Source organism: Ochotona curzoniae, unplaced genomic scaffold (assembly GCF_017591425.1).
Source record: "Ochotona curzoniae isolate NIBS_2020 unplaced genomic scaffold, NIBS_Ocur_1.0 scaffold_2476, whole genome shotgun sequence".
NCBI classification, from domain to species: Eukaryota; Metazoa; Chordata; class Mammalia; order Lagomorpha; family Ochotonidae; genus Ochotona; species Ochotona curzoniae.
Window position 1 is genome coordinate 12,586,014 of NW_024467095.1, and position 26,131 is coordinate 12,612,144.

Genomic DNA, 26,131 nt, shown 5'->3' on the forward strand with positions numbered 1-26,131 from the left:
GCAGTGATATCATCGCCACACTCTGAATAAGATGCTTGGAAGGCCTGGTGAGTTAGAGGCGATGTTCTGGGGAAGCCTCGTCCACATCCCACCAGAGCAGGCATGCTGTAAGCAGGGTCTCGGTGTGCTAACACTGCAGCTCTTCCATGACTGCGCTTTCACTCTGAGAATCCTGGACTGATAGAGGCCAGACAGAGTAGGAGAGAAAGAGCCATCTGATTTTTTTCAGGATTACAACAGGCTTTAATTAACTTTCAAAAATAGACAGTGATTTTTTATCTAGGTGAACTCCTGCATCACCATAAGTCCTAGGCCCCCACGTTGAAGCGATGCCATTTTCATTAGGAAAATGGCTTTAACTTGTGATTGCTAAGCTGGCCCAGGAAGCAGGTACTAGACTTTGGGTAGGTGAGAGGGGAGTACACGTCCTAACTTGTTTTCAGAAGTCATCGGGTTCTTTGTATTTAGTTCCTTTCAGTTTCTTTGTATTTAGTTCCTTCAGTGCTTGCTATCATCTGCTTTAGCTAACTGTTGCTAGTGACGGCTCCTGAACATCTGTGAAGTTGTCCTTGCTCTAAGGCCGACATTGCCTTAATCAAGCCCAGAGGGCAGCTGTCCATCACTTACCTGCGAAAAGGGGTGTGACAGCACAGCCCAGGCAGGTTGCTCCAAGATAACAGCATAGGATTGCTGTTCCAGAGCTAGTGTCTAAAACAGCATGTAGTGTGCAGTTAGGATCCTGTTAGTTGTATTTACTGGATGTATTCTTACTGAAGAGCAAAGGTACTGGGTCAGATGCATTGTGTTCAATGGGCTCTGTGGAGTTAAAGCATTTTCTGAAGCTTTGACTGTAAAGAGTGATTCCTAGGGACTAGGAAGGGCATAAAGTGGAGATAGAGGCAGGTTGGATAATGGGTATCAAAGTGTAGATAGACAGGAGGGGTCATTCTAGTGTCTTTTTATAGTAGGATGATTGCAGTGTGTGACAGCTGATATTTTATGGAGCACTAAGGGATGAGAGCTTTAATCACATGAAAAGAGGTTGTTTATGACCCTTGTCCATGTTGCTACAGAACTGGGTGGTCTTTTTGCTTTTTGTTGAGCTCTTTATTGAGTGGAACATTCAACCTTTGACTATATCATAACTCGAAATTTATAATCTCAAGAAAAGAGCAGGGCCTGGTGCATTAGCATAGTGGCTAAAATCCTCGCCTTGCATGCACCGGGATCCCATATGGGCGCTGGTTCTAATCCTGGCGGCCCTGCTTCCCATCCAGCTCCCTGCTTGTGGCATGGGAAGGCAGTCGAGGACAGCCCAAAGCCTTGGGACCCTGCATCCGCATGGGAGACCTGGAGGAGGTTCCTGACTCCTGGCTTTGGATTGGCTCAGTTCCAGCAGCTGCTCAGAACAATCTGGAGTTACTCTTTTACTTTTTAAAGATATTATATCATTAGTTATTGATAATAGAATATTAATTGGTATTGACAAAGTATTTAGTCATTTAAAAGGATCTATTAAGCTAATATATTTTTCTCTAAATATGATCCTTACTTGTTCAGCATACCCCATTTTTTTTGTAATTAATTAATTCAAACTCTTATAGAGTCATTATGATTAAGGGTTAGGAAGCAACAATGTGCGACCTGCAATGTGTGCTTCAAGGCTCTAAGAATCATTTTATGTTCTTAAGCGTTTGGAAAGAAACAAAGTGAAGGCTCGCCACATACAGCCCTAAAACCTGAAGTATTTAAAGTGCAGTACTTTATAGAAAAGGCACACTTTGCTTAAATAATTGCACTTTCTTGGTGAATGCCTTAATCCTTTCCTCGCTCCCTCCCCTCCCTCTCCCCCTGCCATTTCCACTCCTGCAGCACTTCAGTTGCCCCATGGTGTTTCTGTGCTTTTGTGTTATATAAACATGCAGTTTGCTGATCTTTACATTTCTGCATTATGCAGTCCAGTACTCCTGCTCTGTGACCAGCTCTCCTGCTGTAAACAGCCCGGCAGTGGCATGGGTGGCCTTATTGTTTCATTAGCATCATGCCATGTGGAGTCACATCTAATTAACTGTTACCTTTAGCCTCGGGGTCTTTGGGCATTATTGTTTTTCAGTTCACTGACTGGCATTTCATCTCCCTGGGCCCTGCAAAAAAGTTTTCAATAACTGACTGAATTTTTATTGCATTTCCTACACAATTCTAGTATTACTCTTTGATGGAAATTTGGTATTTACTCTTTATATGTGATTGCTTCAATTTTCTTTGCATTTTTAAGAAGAGTTTGTTGCCATGAGAATAGCTTTGTAAGATTTTACTTAAATAGTCCTACACTGGACTTTTATTATTGTAGTAAATAATAAGTTTCTATTTTGTAATTTGAAAAAAGTGGTGACCCAGAAAAGCACATTGGGCCATTTTAGATTAATTTGTTTTATATCATTGGAGTTACATAATGTTTTACCTTGCATCTGGCTTTATTCATTCAGCATAATTATCTTGAGATCTGAGTCTGCATTTGTGTACATTGATAGTTTGTTTCTCTTATGTTACTGATTAATATTCCATTTTATACAACTACATTGATCTTCGCTGTTGGTATGCATTTGGATTATTTTCAGTTTCAGGCTTATATAAAGTAGGATAAACACTCAAGGATACATTTGAGTATTAGTACGTGTTTTCCTTTATGTTGAGTAAAATACTTAATACAAAAAATGCTTAAGTTTTCCCAGACATTATTATGTTCACTTTTTACAAAACCTAATTGATTTTGCCTGGCTCAGTGGCTTAGCCACTAAAGTCCTTGCCTTGAACATGCCGGGATCCCATATGGGTGCCGGTTCTAATCCCGCTAACCCCACTTCCCATCCAGCTCCCTGCTTGTGGCCTGGGAAAGCAAATGAGGATGGCCTAAAGCCTTGGTACCCTGCACCCATATGGGAGACCTGGAAGAAGTTCCTGGCTCCTTGCTTCGGATCGGCATAGCACCGGCCATTGCCGTCACTTGGGGAGTGAATCATTGGACAGAAGATCTTCCTTTCTGTCTCTCCTCCTCTCTGTATATCTGCCTGAGTAATACTCCACTGTGTATGTATGTCGTGTTTTCTTGATCCATTCATCTGGTGATGGACACCTTTATTGATTCCAAATTTTAGCTGTTGTGATTAGAGCTGGTGTAAGCAAGGTGGTGTCACTATCTCCTTGATAAATGTACTGATGGTTTGGGGATATATGCCCAGTATTGGGACTGGGTTATCATATGGTAAGTCCATTTCTAGTTTTTGAAGAAAATCTTTGTATTGTTTTCCACAGTAGCTGCACTAACTTGTATTTCCGTTAGCATTGTCTAAGCATTCCCCTTGCCAGCATTGATCAGTGATGTTGGCAGTGTTTCATTTTAGCCATTTCAGTATGTGTACAGGAGATTTTCATCCTGCCTTCTCTTATATATTTTGTTTTAAAGATTTATTTGGGAGAGTAAATGAGAGAGAGAGAATAATTGATCTTCCTTGCACTGGCTTACTCTCCAATGGTCAAAACAGCCAGGTCTGAGCCAGATTGAAGCCAGGAGCCTGGAACTCCATCTGTTACTCTGGTATTAGTGACAAGGAACTCAAACCAGCATCCATATGGAATGCTGGTGGCAGAGGCCAAATACACAGTGCCACAACATCAGCTTCCTTGCTTTATCTTTTCTTCACTGCTTATGTAACCAACTTCTTTTTAAAAAATTAAGGTTTACTTTATTTATTTGAAAGATGAACTTACAAAAAGAGAGAGAATGAATGAATGAGTGAATATGTTGTCTTCCATCTGCTGGTTCACTCCTCAGGAGGCTACAAGGCTAAAGGAAGGAGCCAAGAGCTTCTTTCAGACTCAGGGGCCCAACTGTTTGGGCCATCTTCTGCTGCTTTCCCAGGCTGTTAGCAGGGCGCTGGATCGGAAAAAGAGCAGCTGCAGTGCTCACTTGGGGTTCACAGAGGATGCCTGTGTCACTGAAGGCTGCTTGGTTTTTAATATCAGTTACACAGAAAGGGTGGCCATAGAGAGAGTCAGAGAATCCACTGATTAACTCTCCAGATGGCAACAATGGCCAGGGCTGGATCAGAGCTGCTTCTGAGTCTCACCTGGATAGAAGGGATCCAGACACGCTGGCCATCTTCCATTGTTTTCCTAGGTCACCAGCAGGGAGCTGGATCCCATGGGAAGTGGAACAGCTGGTGCCCATAGAGGATGCAGGTGCCTGCTGTGCCTCCAGGCCAGCCACCAGATTACAAGAATTCTTAGGTAGGCATGGTTGAACTGCCTGTTAATCCACTGTTGCAACACTTGTATCCCACATTGGAGTGCTGGGTTAGAGTTATGGCTGTACTGCTTTGATTCAGCTCCCTGGTAATGAATGAATGGGAAAGTAGCAGCACATGACCCGGGTGCTTGGGTGTTTGGCACTCATGTGGGAAACTCAAATGGAGTTACGGGCTAGTAAATTCAGCCTAGGCTTGCAAGCCATTTGCAGAGTGAGAAAGCTTGTAGAAAATCTCTTAGTATGTATCTCTTCTTGTCTGTTACTCTGTCTTTCAAAAAGTCAGTGTTTATAAAAAATTCTTTCTATCCTGGATTTAAATCTTGTCAGAAATGTTTATTACAAATGTGTCCTGCTATTCTGTGTTTCCCCGTTCTGTGTTTTTGAGCTTGCATACCATAGTTTACGTACCATAGCATTAATAGACTGTAAGTATGTGGTTTGATGACTTTCATTAAATTTGTACAACTGTGCAGTCATCTCATAATCCAGTTTTAGAGTCCTATTGTCACCTCAAAAATAGTCCCTCCTGTCTATTAGTTGTCCATACCTTCCATCCCCAAACCAAGTAAATTGCTAATTTGCCGTGTCTTGGTCTCCTAACACTAACCCTAAGCCTAACCCCTAACCCTAGCTGCTACCATTGCAGCGTAGCTCACTGTACTGGCCCCAAACTACTTATTTTTTAGGTGAACCATGTTTGTTTATTTGTCATAAAATTTCATGTCTCTTGGGGGTTTGCACATGAATTATTTGATTCCTTTGACTTTCCTATAAAATTTTATTCATTGTTAAGTTGCCTTTAGTAGTGGTAACTGCTACCAAGGCTGATGAGAATATGTAATTCTCAGTTTTAACATGACTAAAGAAGTTTAACTTAATATCTAGCTCTGGATTCCTGTGGAATGTGCTTCAAATTTATTTTGTAAAACATTTAGAAGTTAAAGTAGCCTTTTCTTTCCCTGTATTGGTCCTCCCTTACGCTCATCATGTTCATGGGTTCAGTGTGTAACTCTGTAGAACTTTCTCTTGCAATCATGTTTATCTTCTTTCTTTACCTCTCCAGTTTCTTTTTTCTGTCAAGTTTTCTCCTTGTCTTTCTTTGCTTCTTTTATTCTTCTGCTTCTTCAAAGTAAGTTGATTTCTGGTTGTAACGATCATATTGTGGGCTACTAAAACTCCTTCTTGGTAGCTTAATTTCATTTGGGTTATGTCCTGTTGACTGTTGATTGTTAACAGGTTCTGAAATAATCATATTAGGTTAGCTGGGAAGTACATATCAAGCATTAATGGGCCATATGTTACAAAATCATAAAAGATACTGGTAAGCTCTGAATCACAACCAAGACAGCTAATGCAATTTTTGCTTTTAAATTGCATTATTTAATGTGATTCCTCTTCCTTTAGCTCTTGTAATCTGCCATAGAGCTCCATTAGGTTTTCAGTGTTCTAGGCATGTGCTAGCTCCTGAAAAATGTGTCAGATATATGTATCATACTATGCAGAAGCACATGCGAACTACAAACTGCCTTAAGTATTTTAGCTTTGTATATAGTTGTTATGAATAGGGTATTGCATATTTGTTACCAGTGTTTTCATAAAATATTAAAATTTAACAACAAATATTAAAATTCGTTCTGCGTAAGATACTTAGCTTTTAATTGTCTCAAATTTTCCTTGAAAATGGGCCTTATTTCCAGATCTATTGAAGTCAACTGAAATCTGTCAGATGTTGTTAAGACTTTGGGAACTGAATCGCTTTGTAGATTGGGCCATAACTACGGAGTAGCATCAGCACTAGTTATTTCCTCTGCCCCTTCTCTTCACACAGCTTGTTGCCCTTTCATATATATGTGTGTGTGTATAAATACATTCTTGCAGATTTTTCATTTTTCAATTTTCTATTAAATTCTGTTACTCTGTTACTAATTTCAGTTTCTTAAAGCCTTAGAATCCTATCAAACTTGATTTAATGCTCTATCTGTCCAGATGAGGTGTATCTCATGGCTTTAGTAAAAATTAGAATATTTCTGTTTCTGGGACTAATGTTTGAGCAGTCTCGCTTTATCTCTCTGTCCTATTAGCTGTGTGCCAGCTGTTGCTTTGGTTACAGTGTTCCTATTTTGGCAGGCTTTGTAAGGCTTCTTTTCTCCCTATATTCTTGTGGGATTTTATTTCCATGAGAAAGAAAAAATCCTATCATTTATTTCCAAAACAGAAGAAATAGGTATAGCTTAATAAAGAAAATGCCATATCTTGAGATCATTTGCAGATGTGGGAATTTTTTTCTCCTTTAAAAATTATCCATTCTTCTGAATGACATGTTCTTTCATCTGTCTTGATATTGTAACTAATGAAGCAGGGGGCAGACACTAGAGCACAGCATGTTAAACCACCCATTGGGAAACCCTATTCCTATCAAAGAGTGCCAGTTTGAGTCCTGGCTGCTACACTTGCCATCCTATTGATACTTCCTGTATGGCAGCAGATAACAGCTCACTTGTTTAAGTCCCTGCTACCCATGTGGGGCACCTAGATACAGTTGTTGTCTCCTGGTGTTAGCCTGGCCCAGTCCTGCCTGCTATCTCTGCCTGTCTCCATATTTCCTCCTCACCTCTTCCTCCAGATCTCCGTTTGTCCCCATGTCATAATGTCTTTCTAGAAGATGAAAATAAGTCAATAGGGGCAAGCATTGTGGTGAAGCCATCACCTGTGATGATGTCCCACATGGGCTCTGATTCAGTTCCAGTACTCTGCTTTGGATCTGGCTCCCTGCTGTTGTGCCTGGCAGGTAGGGGAAGGTGGCCTAAGGGCTTGGGCTTTGGGGGCTTAATAAATGAGGGACATGGGATTGTGCAGAACTAAATTTTTGCACCGGGGCAAAGAAAGTAGGGATTTTATACTTATACGAAAGTGTAGTGCAAGTGGTGGGAAAGTGGTGTGGCATTCAGCTAAGTTTCCACGAAGTCAGAATAGCCCATAACAGTTCCAGGCACAGGGTAGATAAGTAGTTCTACTATGGGAAGAAAAAGATCAGGCAACATTCCAAGGGACAACAAAACACTCGACACTGGGGTCAGGCCTTCCATGATTCCAGGCCTGTGCACAGCTCTTCCATGTACAAAGGAGGTCCTCTGCTCTACGTGATTCTTGGACTGTCTGCCAAGCTTCCACATCGTGGCCCCTGCACCTTCATCAAAGACCTGAATGAGACTTCCAGCTCTCCTTGGTCTGGCCCAGCCTTGCAGTTGCGGGCATTTGGGACGTGAACCAGCAGATAGAAGAGAGGCAGTTTCTCTTTGTATATCTTCCCATCTGCCTCTCAAGTGGAAATGATCTTTGCAAAAATAAAAGAATGTTTAAAAGAAAATAACCTTTGTTAAAGCTGATCAGTGGTTTGTGGAAACTCACAGTGGCAATCTGTAGAAGCATCATTCTCAGAATATTGAATATTTGAAGAGAATGCGTTGTGTAGGGGATATCACTGGCTCTGCAGTAGAATTTTTTCTTTCCTGTAAGATACTTTGAAAATGTTTTCAGACTCTTCTTCCTGCTGTTGCCAGAGAATGTCTTTCCTGTGTTACAGATAAATGTGGAGATATAAATCCATGTGGTGATGGGGTGACCTATTGCACAGAGCCCTGAGTGAAAGTGGGAAGGGTCCATTACCCAAACCTGGCCAGCCTTTTGGTACCTCACTTTCCTAATGACAAAATGAAATTAGTGGATGCGAAGACCCTTAAAAAGTGGGAAGTAATATGGGGAGAAGCCCTCCTTGTGGTATTCTGTTTTCCATAGATCCGGATGCATCATTGCAATGAGTATATACTACCCAAAAGGCACAGTGCACCAGTGGCAGCTCTGGTTTTGTAAAGAGAGGCAGGCTGGGTAAGGGCTGTAAGCAAAGAGCAGAAGTTCAGGACTGATTCGGAAACATTGAGAATAATGGTGCACTAAACAGACAGTTCCCAGTTGAGCTGCTTTTCCAGTATTTCTTGTGGGCTGAGGAAGAGGGTCGTAATGAACACAGCGTGGGATTTTACTGATTAAAGTTGTGGTTTTCAACAGTGTGTGGCAGCCTGGCAAGAGAGACAAGAACTTGATTAACCATTCGCTGCTGACTTGGAGCTACCAGGCTCTGCAGAGAACACAGTGACCCACAGTACTAGGAACGAAGGAATTTGTTCGTAGACAGTATTCGTGGAAACTTTAGCTTGAGGATAATGTATGGTATGCCTGTGACATTTGGCAGAATTTGGGTAACTTGTTTGTTTATTCAGAAACATAACATAGGTGCTGATTTAAAGAGTGACCTGCAGGGCCTGCCTAAAACAGTAACCTAGTTAATGCCTAACTCCTTGCCTGGCATGTACCAGGATACCACATGGGTGCTGGTTCCTGTCCTGGCTGCTCCCTTTCCATCCAGCTCCCTGCTTGTGACCTGGGATAGCAGTTGAGGACTGCCCACAGCATTGGGACCCTGCATCTGCCTGGGAGACCCAGAGGAGGCTCCTGGTTCCTGGCTCTGGATCAGCTCAGCTCAGTCTGTTGCGGCCACTTGGGGAGTGAACCAGTGGATGGAAGAGCTCCTTCTCTGTATCTCTTTTTGTCTGTATATCTGCCTTTTCAATAAAAATAAATGTAAAAAAATGCTTTTTTAAAAAGTTACCCGCAGATTTGTAACTAGAGTGCTACAGCTCCCACTACAATGAAAAATCAGAGCATGGTGATGACACTTCTATAAACGTGTATTCATGTTTAAAGAGTATCTCTGATTCTGAACATTTTTTCTCCTAATTGTTTTTGATGTTTAAATATGCTTTCCTTGAGGAATTAATAATAGCGGCATAAATTTTCCTTTTAGTTCTTAGCAAAATATAAAGATATTATTGAACATTCTCTTTTTTTTTATTGAACATTCTCATTACTTTTTTGTTATCTGAGGGTGGCCATGATGACTCAGCAGTTTAAAATGTTATTTAGATGCCTTGCATCCTATCTTGAAGTACCTGAATGTAAGTCCCATGGCCCACTTCCTCTTCTCCCTGCTAATGTGTGCCATGGGCGGCAGTAGGCAGTAATCTCTGATACTCACTTGGGAGACCTTGGGTTAAATCCCAGGCACCTGGGCATTTGGAAAGTAAACCAGCAACCATATGGAAGGTCTCTCTGTTTCCCACTCAAGCTAGTAAAGAAAATTAATAAATCTTCTTTATGACGTTAAAATTGAATTCATTTGTTAAGCGTGTGAAATTTGCATCACTCTGTTTTGACTGCTATAACAAAACAGCATGGCCTTCATGGTGTAAACATGAATTGATTTTCTCGCAGTACTGGAAGGAGAGTCTGGCGGGTTCCGTGTCCAGTGAGTGCCCTTTCCCTGGCTTCTAGAAGCCGCTTTGTGTTTTCTTATGTGGCAGAGAGGGAAGGAAAGTGAGAGAAAGTGTGTGTGCTCTTTGCTATTTCTTCCACAAGAGGTACTAATCCCACAAGATCACCACTCAGCACCAACTGTTGATCTTTCTGAACCTTAATGACCTCTCAAAAGCCCCTTTTTCACATGCCAACAGACGGTAGTTAAAGTGTGGATTGTTGGGGAACCAAGCATTTAATTTATAATAGCATCCACAACCAAAATATGAATTTCACATTTGGCAATATTTTAGGAGTCAGTTATTTTTAGAAACAGTGATGTATAATTTTGGTTGTGCATATGCACATATGTAAGTCTTGCCTATATTGCCTGCAGAAAGTATTGCATAAATGAAGTTTTATTTAATAATTTAAATATCAATTTGAATATTTAATAATTTAAGATTTAAATATCAAGTTAGTTGATGTGATATATTTTGTCTAAAACAAACTTTAGTCATATAACCAAAAATCTTTCCTGCTATATACTTTATCATAATCTGTTAACTTCCTGTGATTTATCTTAGAATTTTTGATTAAAACATCATCAGCAGAGAAATAATGGATTTTCACAAAGCAAACAAACGTGGACACCAGCATTCAGATTCAAAAAGTAAAATCTTGCCAGCACCCCACATTGACCCACATTCCCTCTCTCACATGAAAAGTTCTCCTAACTAAATCTTCTACCATAGTTTGAGGGCCAATTTTATAAACATCTGGATTTGTAGCCCGCGTTTGGGAAGCTCTATCAGGTGTCATGTTAGTGGGTTTGGGTTACTCCCAGGTCTTACCAGTAACAAACATTTGCATATTCTCTTCTGGACTTGAAGCCATTCTGTTAACTCCTCCTCCCCCCACTTGACTTCCACTGTGGAATCTCCCTGTCACCTCTTCATAGGGCCCAGCTGAACTCTTTCCTTTAATGAATGTTTGCTCACTGCTGCATCACTCCTTTCCCTCCTTCACACCCAAGTCCTGGCTCCTCTCATATGTTTACATGTATCCTTCCATTTCCACTCTCATCACAAAGTATTTTAGTTGATAATTTGTTGTCTTTTGTCTCATATGACACCATACATACTGGCAGGTAAATTCAATATTTGCTGTATTTTTCTGTTCTGTTCCCACTTACTTGTACATGATCAGCATACAGTACACACAGTACATGATACATGCATTAAATAATAAAATCACTTTTAAAAGATTTATTTTTATTGGAAAGGCAGATTAATAGAGAGAAGGAGAAACAAAGATCTTCTGTTCACTGGTTCATTCCCTAAGTGACTACAATGGCAGGAGCTGAGCTGATTCAAAGACAGAAGCCAGGCGCTTCTTCTGGGTCTCCCATGCAGGAACAGGTTCCCAAGGCTTTGTGCCATCCCCTACTACTTTCCCAGGCTACAAAGAGGCAGCTGGATGGGAAGTGGAGCAGCTGGGACACAGACAGTACCCATATGAAATCCTGACTCATGCAAGGCAAGGATTTAGCTGCTGAGGCATTGCTGTGGGTCCCAAAATCATTGTTTTCATTTTGGTTTGGGTGTTTGAGTTCACATAGTCCATTTCCTTCATATTACAGATGAGTGAACTGTAAGCCAGAAATTTATTTTAATAAGGGCTTCACAAAAGCCAGTGGCCAAAACCTGTGCTATTTGTCACTGATGAGACAATGGACTCTAATGTTCCTTATTTCTGAAGGATGTTAGTCATTTGCATTTCATAGATAGGCGCCGTTTTTCCATTTCCAAGTTTTCTCCTGCTCTGGTTGCAGCTCTGACTAGAGGGTTCTGTCATCCATTTCTATCCTCTCACTCCCACTGATGCTGTTCTTTATTTACCCCCTTTGTGATTTATGGCTTCTGTCACCTCTGTTGTTATTTATCACTTCAATTCACTTTGCTACTCAGAATAGGTTCCCATGTTTATCCATCTCAGAAGTGTTCCCATCCCCAGTGAGAAGGCTCGCTGGCACCTTGGCTTCGTCTGAGTGTGAGAATCCACAGTCACCTTGCTTTCTTCAATCCCACCTACCTTTGTCCGCTCAATCCGCCACATCTGAGCCCTCTCTCACCCATTTGTACTCAGTCGGCATCCAGTTCCTTTTTATTGTCTTAGAATGTCTTGTATCTTCCTGTTCGTCCGTCTTTTGTATCTCATTCTCTTTGCAACTCACTAGTTGAGCTATTTTCCCTTTGGCTAGTGGCAAAACCAATTTCATCATTTTTATCTCCTCAGACAACAGTGTAACATTGAAGAAATATCAATGATTTTGTAACACCAAGCAAATATTCAATGAATGACATCCAAAGCTTTCAATGACCACATTCACAGTTATATTTTGAAGTTGCTTTATTATTTTCATGTAGACAACACTGCAGACAGTAAAGAGTATTCTGCTCTCATTTCTTTGTGTGATCTTTCCTTCAGCCTCCTAAAAAAAAATACTTCACATGAATAAATGATTTTTATTCTGCAAAGTCTAGCAAAGTCATATAATTGAGTGGTTTCCAAATGCCAGTTCTCAAGGAGCTGCCAGGCTGACTGCATCAGAATCATTTGAAGAGCTTTCAGAAATATAAATAACCAGTCCTCAATCTGGTCCAACTGAACAAAAAAATTCTGCAATTGAGATTCTGTTGGCTGTATTTTTCTAAAAATCTGCAGCTAGCTTTGAGAATCTTTTTGTTTAGTATCATTATAAAATATTTTTTTAGTTTTAGTTTTGATATATAATTTGACATTTTGAGTATAATGTGATACTTGACAAATCTATACGTTGTGTCTTTAGTTGAGACTAATTTGCAGGAAGAGCACCTCAAATATTAGCATTGTTTTGTGTTGAAATAGTTAAAAATTCTGTTGAGCAGTGGCTTTTGTGATGCAGCAGGTTAACTGCCTGCTTGGGATGCTTGCAATATCATTTCTGAGTCCTGCCACTCATGTGGGAGGCCCAAATAGGCTTCTTTGGCATGCTTCAATCCAAACTGAAAGATCCTGGAACATAGGCAGAGAAAGGATTCCATGGAGACCCAGGATGCAGAGAATGGCTGGGCTTACTTTGGTTATATAAGCATCTTCTTGAGAATTGTGTTTTGAGGGGTAATTATAGCACCCTGTGGACCTCCACTAGACCTGCCTCCCAACTGCCATGATTGGACTGTGTCATCATCTTAGTACCATTTTCTGACTTTGGAATTTGTATATTCCTGTGAACTGGCGAGACATACCTTTTCAAATTGTAACATTAACTGCAGTCATCGTACTGTGCATTGGAATACCAGAGCTTGATATCTTAATTCTAGCAGTACCTGTTGCCTAAACTCTTCCTCACTCGTGCTGCATTCCTGTACTACCTAGCCCTTAGAACCACTGTTCTGCTTTGGAAGTTTATAAGAACAATTTTCAGGATTGCACATAGGGATGAGATCATGGCTAGTTTTTCTTTCTGTGCATTGGTTTACTTAACAGAATGTTCTCCAGATTTTTCCATGTCATTTCAAATGATAGAGTTTTATCTGTTTTATGACTAATACTCCATTTTGTAAACATATCATTTTCTTGATTCATCTATTGATGGACATTAAGTTAATTCTGTATCGAGGTGGTTGTTGTGAATAATGCTACAGAACAGCTGTCTTGTCAACAGAGTGAATTGTGTTTCCTTTAGATATGTGCCTGCCAGTGGGATTGGTATTTTATGAGATAGCTCTATTTTTTTAGCATATTAAACTGTTTTGGAAACTTATGTGAAATGTGTGTATTTCCTCAGTAAAAATCAGAAACTGACATGGCTAAAAAAAACATTTTTAATGACCCCCAATATATATTTAGAAAATTAAGTTTAGTTTTTAAAATTTCACCCCAAGATAACTAAAAATCTAGGTTGTTTCATGGTGAATTATATTAGACATTTAAAGAAGAAATAATAGTACAATAATATATCCTTTCAGAAAATAGAGGAGGATAAAATGCTTCCCAATTAATTTTAAGAGTTATAGATCAACATAGCCCTGATATCAAAGCAAGATGAACACAAGAAAAAGTTATACAACTATAGTCATTAGTTAATACAGGTAGAAAAAATTCCAATTGAATAACTAGGCAAGTCTAGAAAAAAGTAAAAATAAATTACCAGATTTTTCTTTTTTATCTATTCTTATGAAATTCAAAAGTAGGTATTTCAGAGTCAGAGAAGAGAAGCACAGAGCTCCCGTTCCCAGTTCACTCCCATGGACCCACAGTGACTGGGACTGGGTCAGAGCGGATGCAGAAGGTCAGGACAGCAGGAATCCAGTTACTTGAGACACCCGCAGTGTCTCTCTTGGTCTGTGTTAGCAGGAGCCAGAGTCAGGAATCAAAATCAGGTACTTTGGCATGAACAGAAATGTCGTAACCACCAGGCTAAATGTGCATTCAAACCTTTTTGTAATTTAAGAGCATCTTTTAGTCCAATCTATTCAAGGATCCTTTGGGCTTTCTATACCTGGATATCTGTATATTTTTCATGAACTGGAAATTTTTCAGTAATTATTTCATTAAGTGTATTTTCTGGCTTCTTTTTCCCCCCTTGAGTACCCATAATGTATATTTGAGTGCTTGATAGTGTCCCAGGATATCAAAGCTTTCTTCATGTCTTTTGATTTTTTTTGCCTCTTTTTCTGGTGTCTGGCTGGATTGCTGCATTCTGCTATTTAGTTTTCCAATAGTGTTTCTAATTTCATTTGTTGAGATTCTTAGCTGCAGGATTTCTGATTATCTTTTATAATCTATCTCTGCTGAATTTCTCATTCAATTTATGAATTGCCTTCCTAATTTCACTGAATTTCTTATTTATATTATCTTGTGCCCTTAAAGGAAAAGTACTCTTAAACTAAATATCTACAGTTCTCTTGAAATCATCTTTTTGAACCATCAATAATTTGTTGATTTTTACTTATGTATTGGTCTGTTGTGGCAGAGCTCCATTGAAGTCATTGTGTTTTCCTGTATTGTTTCTATTGCTATATTGGTTGTTGTGTATCTGGTGGTTCAACTGCCTTAGCCAACTTTATAAAATATCGTCATGTTAAAAGACCTTGTTGTTTGGATATGCTTGCATTGTCTTTGGTTCTAGTGGCATTGTGTCTGTGTAACTTCTTTGCCTATTACAAATGTTGGCAGATGTCTGTGAGTATCCAGGGATGTGGGGATGCACTGCCAATTGAAATATAGTTCCCTTACAGTTCTGAGTGTGGTACATCTAATTGTGAATATGATACGCCCTTTAGTTTTCATTTTTCATGTAAAAGTGGAGCCACTCCTTTAAGCCTAGATAGGTATAATCCAATGTGCCTGGAGGTAGGGTGGGGTACCTGTCATTGTTTGAGGACCACGTGAGACCAAGGCTGCAGCAGTATGTCAGGGTGGGACAGTTGTTGGTGTTCATGGGCTACAGGTTTTATTTCCTCAGGCCTCTGAAGGTTGACCTGCTCTGGTAGGTCTGCCCAGCTCCCTCCTGAAGAGGAGGATAGGTGGGTAGGGCTCAATACCTGATGCTCAGGCCTACAGGGAAACTGGCATCTTAGAATTGCTTGCTCAGCTATTTCTTGGGGCCACAGGAGATAGCACAGGGCTGCCTAGTTGCTTCCAAGATTCTGCTGATGCCACTGAGGAGAGACTGCTCAGCTGCCTCCCGGAGTCATGGTGGGTGTGGGTAACTGGGGTGTTTATGGAACCAGGAGATGTTGGTCTAGGCTGCCTGACTCTTCGGGAGCTCCTAGGACCAGCTGCTGGATGTCTCACAGAACCCTGCATGGGTGGGATCTCAGTATAGCTATATAGCAAAGCCTTTGTTTAGGGTGCAGCATTGGCTAGGCTGTTCTTTGGGGTCTTGCAGTGATGTGTTAAGTTGGCATCCCCCCGCCCCAGATTGGGCTTGAGGCCTGTGAAGGCTGCACGCTTTCCCAGTCATCAATGCCTTAGGTCTCTATGGAGTGAGTGGGGACTCTCAGGAACCTGGTGCTTCCTTTTTCCCAGCTGAGTGAATAACCATTCGGTTCCAGGTGAGTCTTGAGAAGCAGGATAACCAAGCTGTGCTTGGCTCTCCCCCTCGTGAGGCTGTTGAGTACCTCCTTGCTCTGCCGTGACTGTCCTGTGCTCGCTCTCCTACCTCCACCTCCCAAGATTGGAGTCTTCCTTTGAGCATCTGACTAACAGGTCCCAGAAGTTCCAGATTCGGTCTGTGGGTGCTGGCCTGGGGGCAGGGACCGTGGGGCTCACTGTGCTGCTGGGCCTGCCACTAATGTGGGAGTGTAAGTTGCCTTCTCTCTGCCTAGCAGGTATCCCCCTTTCATACACTGCTTGTTTTGGAATGCCTCTTTCCTTCCTAGTTTCTTGAGGGAATCTTGGTATTGTACTCAAAACTGATAGTACAGTCTGTCAGCCTGGCTTCCTCAGCCCTTGTCAAGGCAGCTGCTGTGTTAGCAGCAGTTCACAGGGCTGTCTGCAAGTGGTGATTGGTAGAAGTGTCATCTTGTCGTGACTCTGAAGTTTTGTGAAATTGAGCCACACAAGGTGGAGCTGACTTTCTTGGGGTAACACAAGTAGTATTAATTATATAACTTATTTCAGTGATAAAATTGAAATAAGAACAAATTCTTAGGAAAGAACAAAAGCTGTTCTTGGTATTCTTACAGGTTTTGGAAAAGTAGTACGTGATCTGAGAACCAATATTTGCTTTTGACTCGCATACTGAGTACTCAGAATTATAAATGTGTTATCTTTGTAGACTTCTCAGCAGTTTCACCAAAAAATGTATTGGTAAACCAAATTACAGCAAACAAAATCTTGTGCATTTCTCATTCATTCACTGTTCAGCTGGTAAATCGTGAATGACAGCCTAGCACGTCTGACAGATATGAGGTATGTTGAAGTGAACAAAGGAGACATGGAATATCCCCCTCAGAGATCCTAAAATCTGTTGAGGAAGAATGTACGAATGAAGTTTTGTGAGTGAAGAAGTTGTCCAGAGTTGCACAGCCCGTCCACAGAAGAGCTGGACTTCCATCTGGGCCCGTAGTTTTATACTGTGTCATGATGTGTGCAGAGCAAGGGAGAGGTTGCTAACGTGTGTTTTGCTTCTCTTCCCACTCTGTAGTGCCAAATCAGTTACAAGGAGTGTTTCATTTACCCATTAGGTTGGTACTATGATTTTTGCCACCGTGCAGATGGGGACATTATCGTAAAATGGGTCAGTAATTTGCCTTGGGGTTTGGCTGCCAAGTGCCAGAGCTTGGATTCTGATCGACATCTGACTTTAGAGCTTGTGAAATGGGAATAACCAATGATAATAATAGACACACACACACACACACACACACACACACACACACACACACACACACACGTCACTTGGTAAGACTAGTACATGACATCCCCCAACAGACTGATGTGGAGAACAAATTTCTGTTGTCAGGGATGCAAGGCACTCTAGCAACAGCTGCAACAAAAGCTACAAAGACAGCAAGAAGACATTAGGGATCATTTTATACCAGTAGGTTGGCAAATAGAGATGAGATTGACATATTTCTGGAACAACTTACTAAAAATAATAGTAGGAAAGCTAGAAATAGATCTAAAAGCAAATAGTTTTGTTTCTGTTAGTAAGTTGAATTTTTTCATGGAGAACCTACCCTCAGAGCGAGCCCCAAGGCCAGGTCTCTTCACTGGGTGTATCCTTCCAAATATCAAAAGAAACAAGCAAACTAGCGCTACATGAATGTAATATGAGAATTGAGGAGGAGGAAACATACTTACCTGCTTATTTTATGAGGTCAGAACAACTTTGACTTCAAAACAGGGACATTGTAAGGAAAGAAAATTGCTAGCTTTCTTCAAATTAAGTGCAGAAATACCAAAGAAAGTGTTGGTGAATATAAGCCAGGAAGGTGGAAAAATGATAATTCATCACGACCAACATGACTTACGAAGTGTGATATGATTTCTTCATTAAGGGAGTAAAATTGATCATCTCATTAAGTGCAAAAAAAAAAAAAACCCATAACAATAAAACTCAGCATCAGTCTTTGATTAAAAATGCTCTTGGCAGACCAGGAGTAAAACTTCTTTAATTTGATAGAGTATTTTCACAAATCTTAGAAGTGAAATATTTGGGACTTTTCTCCTTGCATTTAGGAATGGCACAAAGACCTGCTTTTCCCACTTGCATTGAACATCGTATTGAACATCTTCTCCAAAGTAATAAGAAAAAGCAATAAAATATAGGAGAACTGGAAAGAAAGGATATTTCTTTAGCAATAACATGGTAATGGATATATTATATATGTGTATTTGTATATAAAACCACAATAATCCACAAACTGTTAGAATAGCATAATTTTCAAAATTTGTTTTGAAAATTTATTGAAATTATGTGAAAATCAGTCTTATTTTTAATGTCAATAATAAAAGATTTTTAAATTTACCATCTATCATGTCAACAAGCATCAGATGTATGCAATCTAAATTAAACAGAAGCATATAGAAGGATTCCTTAAACAAAGCTCAGTCACCCTTAAGAGAACCTAAAGAAGATCTGAGGGTGGCATTTGGTGCAGTGGTAAAGATGCCATGTGGGAATGCCCACATCCTTTATCGAAATGACTGACTTTGAATCTAGCCGTATTCTGAATTCCGGATTCTTGCTAATACGCACACCACCATGGCAGGCGGCAGGTGACGGCTTGAGTGGCTCCATCTGTGACGCCACAGCAGTGGCCTGGCTGGAGCTCCTGGCCGTTGCCTTTGGCTTGGCTTGTCTCTGGCTGTTTGGGGCAGTAGGTGAAATAGCCTTTTCCCTTACCCTCTCCCAGTTTTTTTTTTCTCTGTCCTAATTTTATTTATAAGTTTAATGCAATCCCAAAGAAAATCCCTTTTCTCCCTTAAATGGGATTGTCAAGGAAACTGAAATTTTTATGGAACTGTTAGAAACATTTAATGACCTCTTAAAAACTGACGAAAAATCAAAATGAAACTATCAAACCATAATTTAAAGCTACATTAACTTACATAGGTGAATTATTGTAAGGATAAACCAGTGGTAGACTTAAGGGTTCAGAAATAAACACATAAAATACAAAAGTGGAAATGGAGCTACAGAAAGGTTTTTGTTGCTTTTTATTTTCAAATAAATTATGCTGGGCCAATTATATACTCTTGTTTTACAGAAAAAAGCACAGATCCTGCCCTCTATCTCAGATTATTTAGAAATTAATCCCAGGTAGAATGCACATCTAAATGTGGAAGTTATGATTGAGACATCTCATACATACGTACAAGAAACCTTTTTTAAACAGGGTACCGAGATTGCTAATCATATAGAGTAAGACTGACAATAAACAATTTGTATAAATATATAAATGACAGAAAGCAGCCATGTAGAAAAACAAACAAGATAAGTATACACTTCACAAAAGAATATATGCAAGTGGGTAATTAACATGCAACAAGAGATCACGATAGAAATGCGGGTTAAAGCTGCATTGTTCCTTCAAAAGAATACCTGAAATTAAAAGGATTGATTAGTTTGGAGCAGGTTTGTTAGGTACCCACGATTCTCATTAATGACTTGTGAGGATATAAGTTGTTACAAGGGGTTAGGCAGATTTTGTCTATACATACCCCGGATACAAATGCTTTCTGAGTCAGCAGTTCTGCTCCTGCCAGCGGGAATGCTGGCGTATACATGTTCACTAAATGCTGCATGTTCAAATGCTCATGGTGGTCTTACAAGACTTAAAAGCAGAATAATTTCAGATGTGTATCGGCAGTAAATCAACTGAGGTAAATTTCTGCCATGGAAAACTACACATGCAATAACATGGGTAAATTCCACAGATAAGATTTTAAGTGAAAGGAGTCAAACATGAAATAACACATTTTTGTAACTGTATTAATATGCTGTTCAAAAGCAGAGGAAACCAGTCTGTGATTTTAGGAACTAGAAAAGGGATATTTGGAGAGGTGCAGTTTGAGGATCCAGAGAGCGTTCAGAAGCGTTGGTAATACTTGGTTTTATGATCCAACTAGTAGTTATCCAGATGCGTTCTTCTTGGTGCAATTCATAACGCTGTGCTTGCAATCGGCATGTTCTTCTGTGTGCCTGTGGCTTTAAGGATTTTGTTTTAAAAATCATTATCTGAAAAATGATGCATTAAGCTATGAATGTGAATAATTAGCACAAATTACAAAGTGGCCGTGTTAATTGGCAAGCTTTAAATTACTCATAACGTTATAAGCATTGTAATGTATGAATGTTGCTTTAATACATGCTTGTTTAGTAATGAGCTAAATAATGCGCTATTGTGCATGTGTGTCTGCTTTCTTAAGATTTATTTTATTGGAAAGTCAGATTTACAGAGGGAAGTAAAGACAAAGATCTTCCATCCGCTGCTTGACTTCTCAAGCAACTATAATGGCTGGAGCTGAGCCAATTCGAAGCCAGGAACCAGGAGTTTCTTCTGGGTCTCCCATGTGTGTGCAGGGTCCCAAGACCTTGGGCCATCTTCTGATGCTTTCCCGGGCCACAAGCAGAGAGCTGGATGGGAAGTGTAGCAGCCGGGGTACGAACCAATGCCTGTATGGGACCCTGGTGGATGCAAGGCGAGCACTTTAGCCACTAGGCGACTGCATTGGGTTGATTATAATGCACTATTTGGAAAACTTTTGCAAGTTAGTAATTTTTAGAGGGGAGATTCTGGAAGCCAGATAATCTCAGATGTATGTTTTTTTTTTTCCAGTTAGCATACATGTAAACCATTTGAAGTATAGTTCAGCTGTTAGATAACACTTAAACTATGGGGTACATGTCAGTTCTTTTGTTTCAATACGTATGTACATATGTTATTTGACAGATCATCGGAGCAAAAGGTCTGGGCCAAGTTGAAGCCATGTGTCAGAAACTCCATCCAGGTGTTGTGCGTGGGTGCAGGAACCCAGGCACTTGAGCAGGGAGCTGGATTGAAAGAGCAGCTGAGGCTCAATCCGTCTATTCTGTTAAGAGATACCTGTGTCCCCAGAGGTCCACTCCAACCCTCTGCCCAGGGTCATTTAAGTGTTTAATCATGTCTGTTGGATAACAGACACTGAATCATACATGAAAAGAGGAGTTTGAGTTACTCCGACCTGGAAGTGGGTGTTGAAATCCTTGTTCCTGCGTGCTAACTTGGTCACTTCCACAGACTTTTCTGTGTGTACCTCTGACCTCAGTCTCCTCACTGCCAGGGCGTTCCGTGGTCTCCCTCGCCCCGCACCACTCTGCTTCATTGAGCTCCCGACATTGTGCTGGTCCTCTCGCAGTCTTTGTAGCATTCTTCTGGCAGTGGTGTCCACTCCCAACACGTCCCTTGGAGATGGCTTGCTCTGACTTGCCTCTCGAAGTGTCTGTTGTTCTCCGTTCTTGTTCCCTGCTTTACTTATTTGTGGTGCATAGCACTGCTGGTATTCTGTTCCATCTGTGGTTTTATATATTTCTCCATCAGTGTAAATTCCATGAGGCCAAGGGCTTCCTTGGCTTTGTTTCACTACTGCGTTGCAGCACCTGAAACTATATATGACAAATAGTAGACACTGTCTACATACTTGCAGTGTTAGGGAAAAGGCAGATGAATACAGTATGTTACATGTGCGGCTCCAGCTGCATGGCGCAGGTCTCAGTGAACTCTTGCAGAATCCACATGCTCTCTGAACAGTTGTAAGATTACTGTTAATTCTGCCTGGTTGTCCTTATAAGAACTTCTGGTAAATCGGAAATAGGTTCAGGTATGCAACAGTTGCCTAAATTTGTTACTCTCCTGTAAAGAAAGAGAAAGAAGGAAATAGCTTTGTAATATGCATAATATTTTTAATGAAATGTGTAAAAATAATGCTTATTGCAAGTTGTCTTTTATAATGTAATAATATGGTCAGAATCATTCAAGTGCACTTAAAGTTAGTTTTCATGGTTTTATTTTCCTGTTTATGTGTTTCTACCTGCATCCCACCTTTTTTTCCCCCTTTTTTCTTTTTAGAATCCAACTCAGGTGGGAACAGCTCTTCAGGTGTTTCATAATCTTGGAACTTTGAAGCATACTGTTAGCAGCGTGGTGGATGGATACTGTGCGACTTTGGAAGAAAACATCAATAGTGCATTAGACATCAAAGTTTTGAGTCAGCCTTTGCAGTCAGCTGTGAGAGGTATGCATGTGGCTTATATTTAGCTTCTTTATTTATTTATAACCGAGAAGTCCTTTGAATAGTATGTGAAACGTTCACGTCTCAAAGCAATCTAATGACTCATTTTTTAGTAGACAGAAAATGGGAGAAGAAATTATGTTTCAGAATTTATTTATATCTTTTCTCAACTCAATCAGTGAGTTGAGCTGGCCAATTGGTACATTCAGAACTTCTAGATAAAGATCTATAAACTGTGGAATCATTTAGTTGAGAGGAAACAGATGCAAAAAAAAAAAAAAGAAAAAGAAGGAACAGAACATATTTTTCTTCCTAAAGTTCTTATCTTCACACATGTACCTCTTATTGGAAAGGCAAATATTTTTTGACCTTTGATAATGGACTTTTTCTTAAGAAATTTCTGATACAAATGAGAATGATTGACTGTGGAAATTCAAAGCAATAATACCTTTAGGGACATTACAACCTTATCAAAGTTTGAAGAAAACAACTAAAATGGGTCCAGTGAGGAGAGGAGTCACTCTGCTGTAGCAGTCCGCGGTCCTTTCCCGACAAGGGATGCCACACAGGGTATCACATTTGTATCGCACATCTGTGCAGAAAACAGAGAAGACCACACATTCTGTGGACTTCTCTGGCTCGCTCCAGCTCCTCCTCCAGTTGCTTGTCTGCTGTCTGTCTGCTGTGCTTAGCATGGAGGAGCTGCCTTCTCTGGATGAAGGCTGGAGACAGGAGATTCCCAGACTGTTGCTTCAGCAGGTGCCCTTGCTCTGCCTTGTTGTTGATTTCTCCCCATAAGCAGTTGTGCTGTTGTCTCCTACTGAAAAACGATCAAGATACATCTGTCTTGACTGCATTTCTTTATGTAATTTTACTACCCCTGCATTGTTTGTTTCAGTCTGAGAAAGAAAAAAATCTTCAAATTGGAATCTTAACGTACTTAATGTCTCTGCTTTTTTATTTCCCATTTTTTATGTTGAAGGCACTCTGATCTTCAAAGTTTGCACTAAAGAATAAATGAAGTAGCCATTATAGAATTAATTGTAGCTCATGATGTATGGCTAATGCTAAAGAATTACAGCCATTTTTAAATATACTTAGTATATAAATGTGATCTTAAATAACACTAAACATGTAGCTCATAGCTAATTTGTATTGATTTTTAAAACATTAAGAAAATCTTAGGTCTCAAAGAGATTTCGAAAGATTAGTCCTGGCCTCTGAATGGCTTTGCATTAAAGACTGTTCCAGAAGGAGATCTTTGAAAAGGAAGCGCAGAGGGGGACTTTACTCTGAGCTTTCCCCACAATTCTCAAGAAGTTTGATTTGAAGTTTAAATTTCTGTGAGTAGTTTAATCTGTTCCCTCTTACGTTTGTCATGAGTAGGGAAAAAATTGAAAGCAATTATTCACACAGTGTCAATCCTGATGTATGCGTCTTTTGTTGAAAGAATAAAGAGTTTTAAAGTTGCCTTATTATCATCTGCTGAGGTGTGGATGTGATGACTTGGAGACCTTCAGCAACAATTCTTCATTGCTTTTATTAAAGGAGTAATCAGTGTTATTTTTATTTTTTTAAATTTTACCTAGGCAGTACTAATGATACTTTCCATTCTTGTTGCTTACATTCATGTTATGTAAGAAAATGTCCTCGTTTGAAATATTCATTGAAGTATTCAAGGGTGAGGTGACATCAGATTAGTAGCTTACTTGTTAATTTAAGGAACGTTTTTTGCAATACTTGCTCTCTGTTTAAGACTTTCAAATTTTTAAATCTGAAACACAATTTTAAGGGGGAAAATGTTGCCTTGGATGTACAAAAGAGCTTGTAATTCAGTAAGAAATAATTCAGCTGAAAAAAATGGATAAGGATTATGAGTAGGCAGTTAAAAGAAGAACATGTCAGATGACCTGGAAAGATGTTCAGCCTCTTTGAGAGATGGAGCTAGTTATTGAGAAATGCACATTCCGCAAGGTGCTGTTTCTCAGTCGTCAGACGGAGTGTTGGAGAACAGAAACTCTTACTCTGCTCGTAGGAGAATGAAGTGATTCAGTCATTTTACTCTATGCAAGGCAAGGATTTTAACCACTAGGCTACTGTACCAGGTCTGAAACTGTTATTATTATCTGTTATACATTACATGAATGTTAGAAAGATAGAACATTTAATGATAGGCATGAATGGAATTTTAAGGTACGTGGTTTCCTAACAATATTTCTAATAATAAGTAAAACTCAAGTTTCGAAGATGTGAGTAGAATAGTTTAATGCATTGTAATAGAGTTAATAGCACCAAGGTGAACCTTCCCAGCTGTTCCAGATGCCTTTTTTATGTGTTTTTTTGTCCATCACAACTCCTCCCTCATGCATAGGACATATCAACTTTGCTTTCATGTTAATTCTGTTTTCCATCTACAATTTTACCATCTGAGTATACATGCTTAAATGCTTTAGATATATACTTTAAAAAAATTTTTTTAAGTTGATTTGAAAGGTAAGGGAATCACAGATCCACTTAGGGCGTGTTTGAGGGTGGAGTGGGTCAGCTGCTCACATGGATGGAGACTGCGTTGGATCGAAAACAGCCAAACTGTCAGAAAAGCAGAGTGACAGAAAGGAAGTGACTGAGAGGGGGAGAGGCAAATTTTCCCGATCAACCATTCAAATGACTGCAAAAGTCAGATCTGGCTCAGTCCAAAGCCAGGAGCCAGGAGCCAGGAGCTCCATCCTGGTCTCCTACGTGGCTGGCTGAATCCTGAAGCATTTGTACATCATCTGCTGCCTTCCTAGGCACATTAGCAGGAAGCTGGATTACAAGCAGAGCTTGCTACCCTACCCTGTATGCCAGTGTGCTGGATCACCAGCTGCAGCTCAACCCCTCTGCACCACAGTGCTGGTCCCTATTCTGGAATCTTCTATCTTGTGTTTTCTGCCATGCTCAGTTCCCATTTAGAAAACCGTTCTCATTTTATTCTGTCCTGTGGGTATACATGTTGCTTTATTTTAAACATGGATTAAAATTCCTTTTCCTAACACTCAAATTTATTTCTTAAAGAAGAAATTTTTCATTTTTTAGCTTTTGTATGCTTTTTGTTCTGGCATGCTTGATTGTATTTGGAAGTTTTAATGTTTTATGTTTTGTGGCACTCTTAATTAGGGGGTCCTGGAAGATCCACCATGCCAACCCCAGGAAATACTGCCGCCTTTCGTGCTTCACTGTGGACCAACATGGAGAAACTTGTGGATCATATTTGTGCTGTTTGTGGACAGGTAAAGAACCCAGGAAGCGGAAACAACATCAGTTTCGTTAGTTGTGAATTAACTCTCACTGATTCCACCTTGTATGACTTTTGGTGAATCTTGCAAAATCTCTAAACGATCAAAATAACCTCTGTTAGTTGATTACAGTGTTTGTGGATGCTTTAATATAATGGCGTTTATCCTGCCGTACTTTCCATAGTGCCTAAGCTTTATGAGATATCTTATTTACGAATGCAAAATTAATATGCATTCTCCACTTCATCCTCCCTCTTTAGGTGCAACACCTACAAAAAGTTTTAAGCAAGAAGAGAGATCCTGTTTCACACGTTTGTTTCATTGATGAAATAGTTAAGGTACGGTTGAGTGATGATGTAAATGAAAACTATCGAGTCTGTCTTGCAGAATGTGGGAATGTATGAGCCAGCATCGTTAGTGAGGCTTCTAGAATGGTGTATGTCAGATGTCAGAAGGCAAGTGCATTTCTTGGTAGCTGTGGATTCTTTCCTGTGATGTAAATATAAACATGCTTGTTTATAGGATAGGTGACAGCATTAACACTTATTGACTGACTTTGGAATAGATACTGATTGCTGTTTGCCATCATGTCAGATGTTACTTTATCCTGAAGAGTTCCAGTAGAGGCTGAGACAAGAGCTTTAGGTAAATAATTTTGAAGAGTGATCATTATAATCTATTTAGTGAAGGCTGTGGGACATTGACTTGGTCATTCCTCCTGTAAACCACGAAGTTGTATTCGGTTTTCATATTTTGAAGTTTCATGTCTGTTGTCTGCTGATTGCTAGCCTAGTGCATGCATAGGAATCTGATTCTACACTTTATTCCTTCATTTTCATGTGGTTTTGATCATGCTTAATTGGTTCAGTATTCTAGCCATTATTAAATCCTGACAGTGCTTTGAAGAAAAAACAAAACACACCTCCACAAT

The 26,131-nt window shown here is 39.9% G+C and overlaps 1 protein-coding gene across 9 annotated transcripts in view; it reads left to right on the forward strand.

Moving 5' to 3' along the window:
* Positions 1-26,131, forward strand: part of COG5 (component of oligomeric golgi complex 5) — a 215,546-nt gene that overhangs the window by 100,781 nt on the left and 88,634 nt on the right. For 7 of the 9 annotated variants that reach the window (XM_041002465.1, XM_041002469.1, XM_041002466.1 and 4 more), the window contains 3 exons: positions 21,763-21,928; positions 25,082-25,194; positions 25,461-25,538. The exons of 1 other annotated variant lie outside the window; for it this stretch is intronic. In XM_041002465.1, the coding sequence (XP_040858399.1) occupies positions 21,763-21,928; positions 25,082-25,194; positions 25,461-25,538 (357 nt within the window). The remainder of the gene's footprint in view (positions 1-21,762; positions 21,929-25,081; positions 25,195-25,460; positions 25,539-26,131) is intronic. One more of the 9 variants, XM_041002473.1, reaches the window with a different exon arrangement.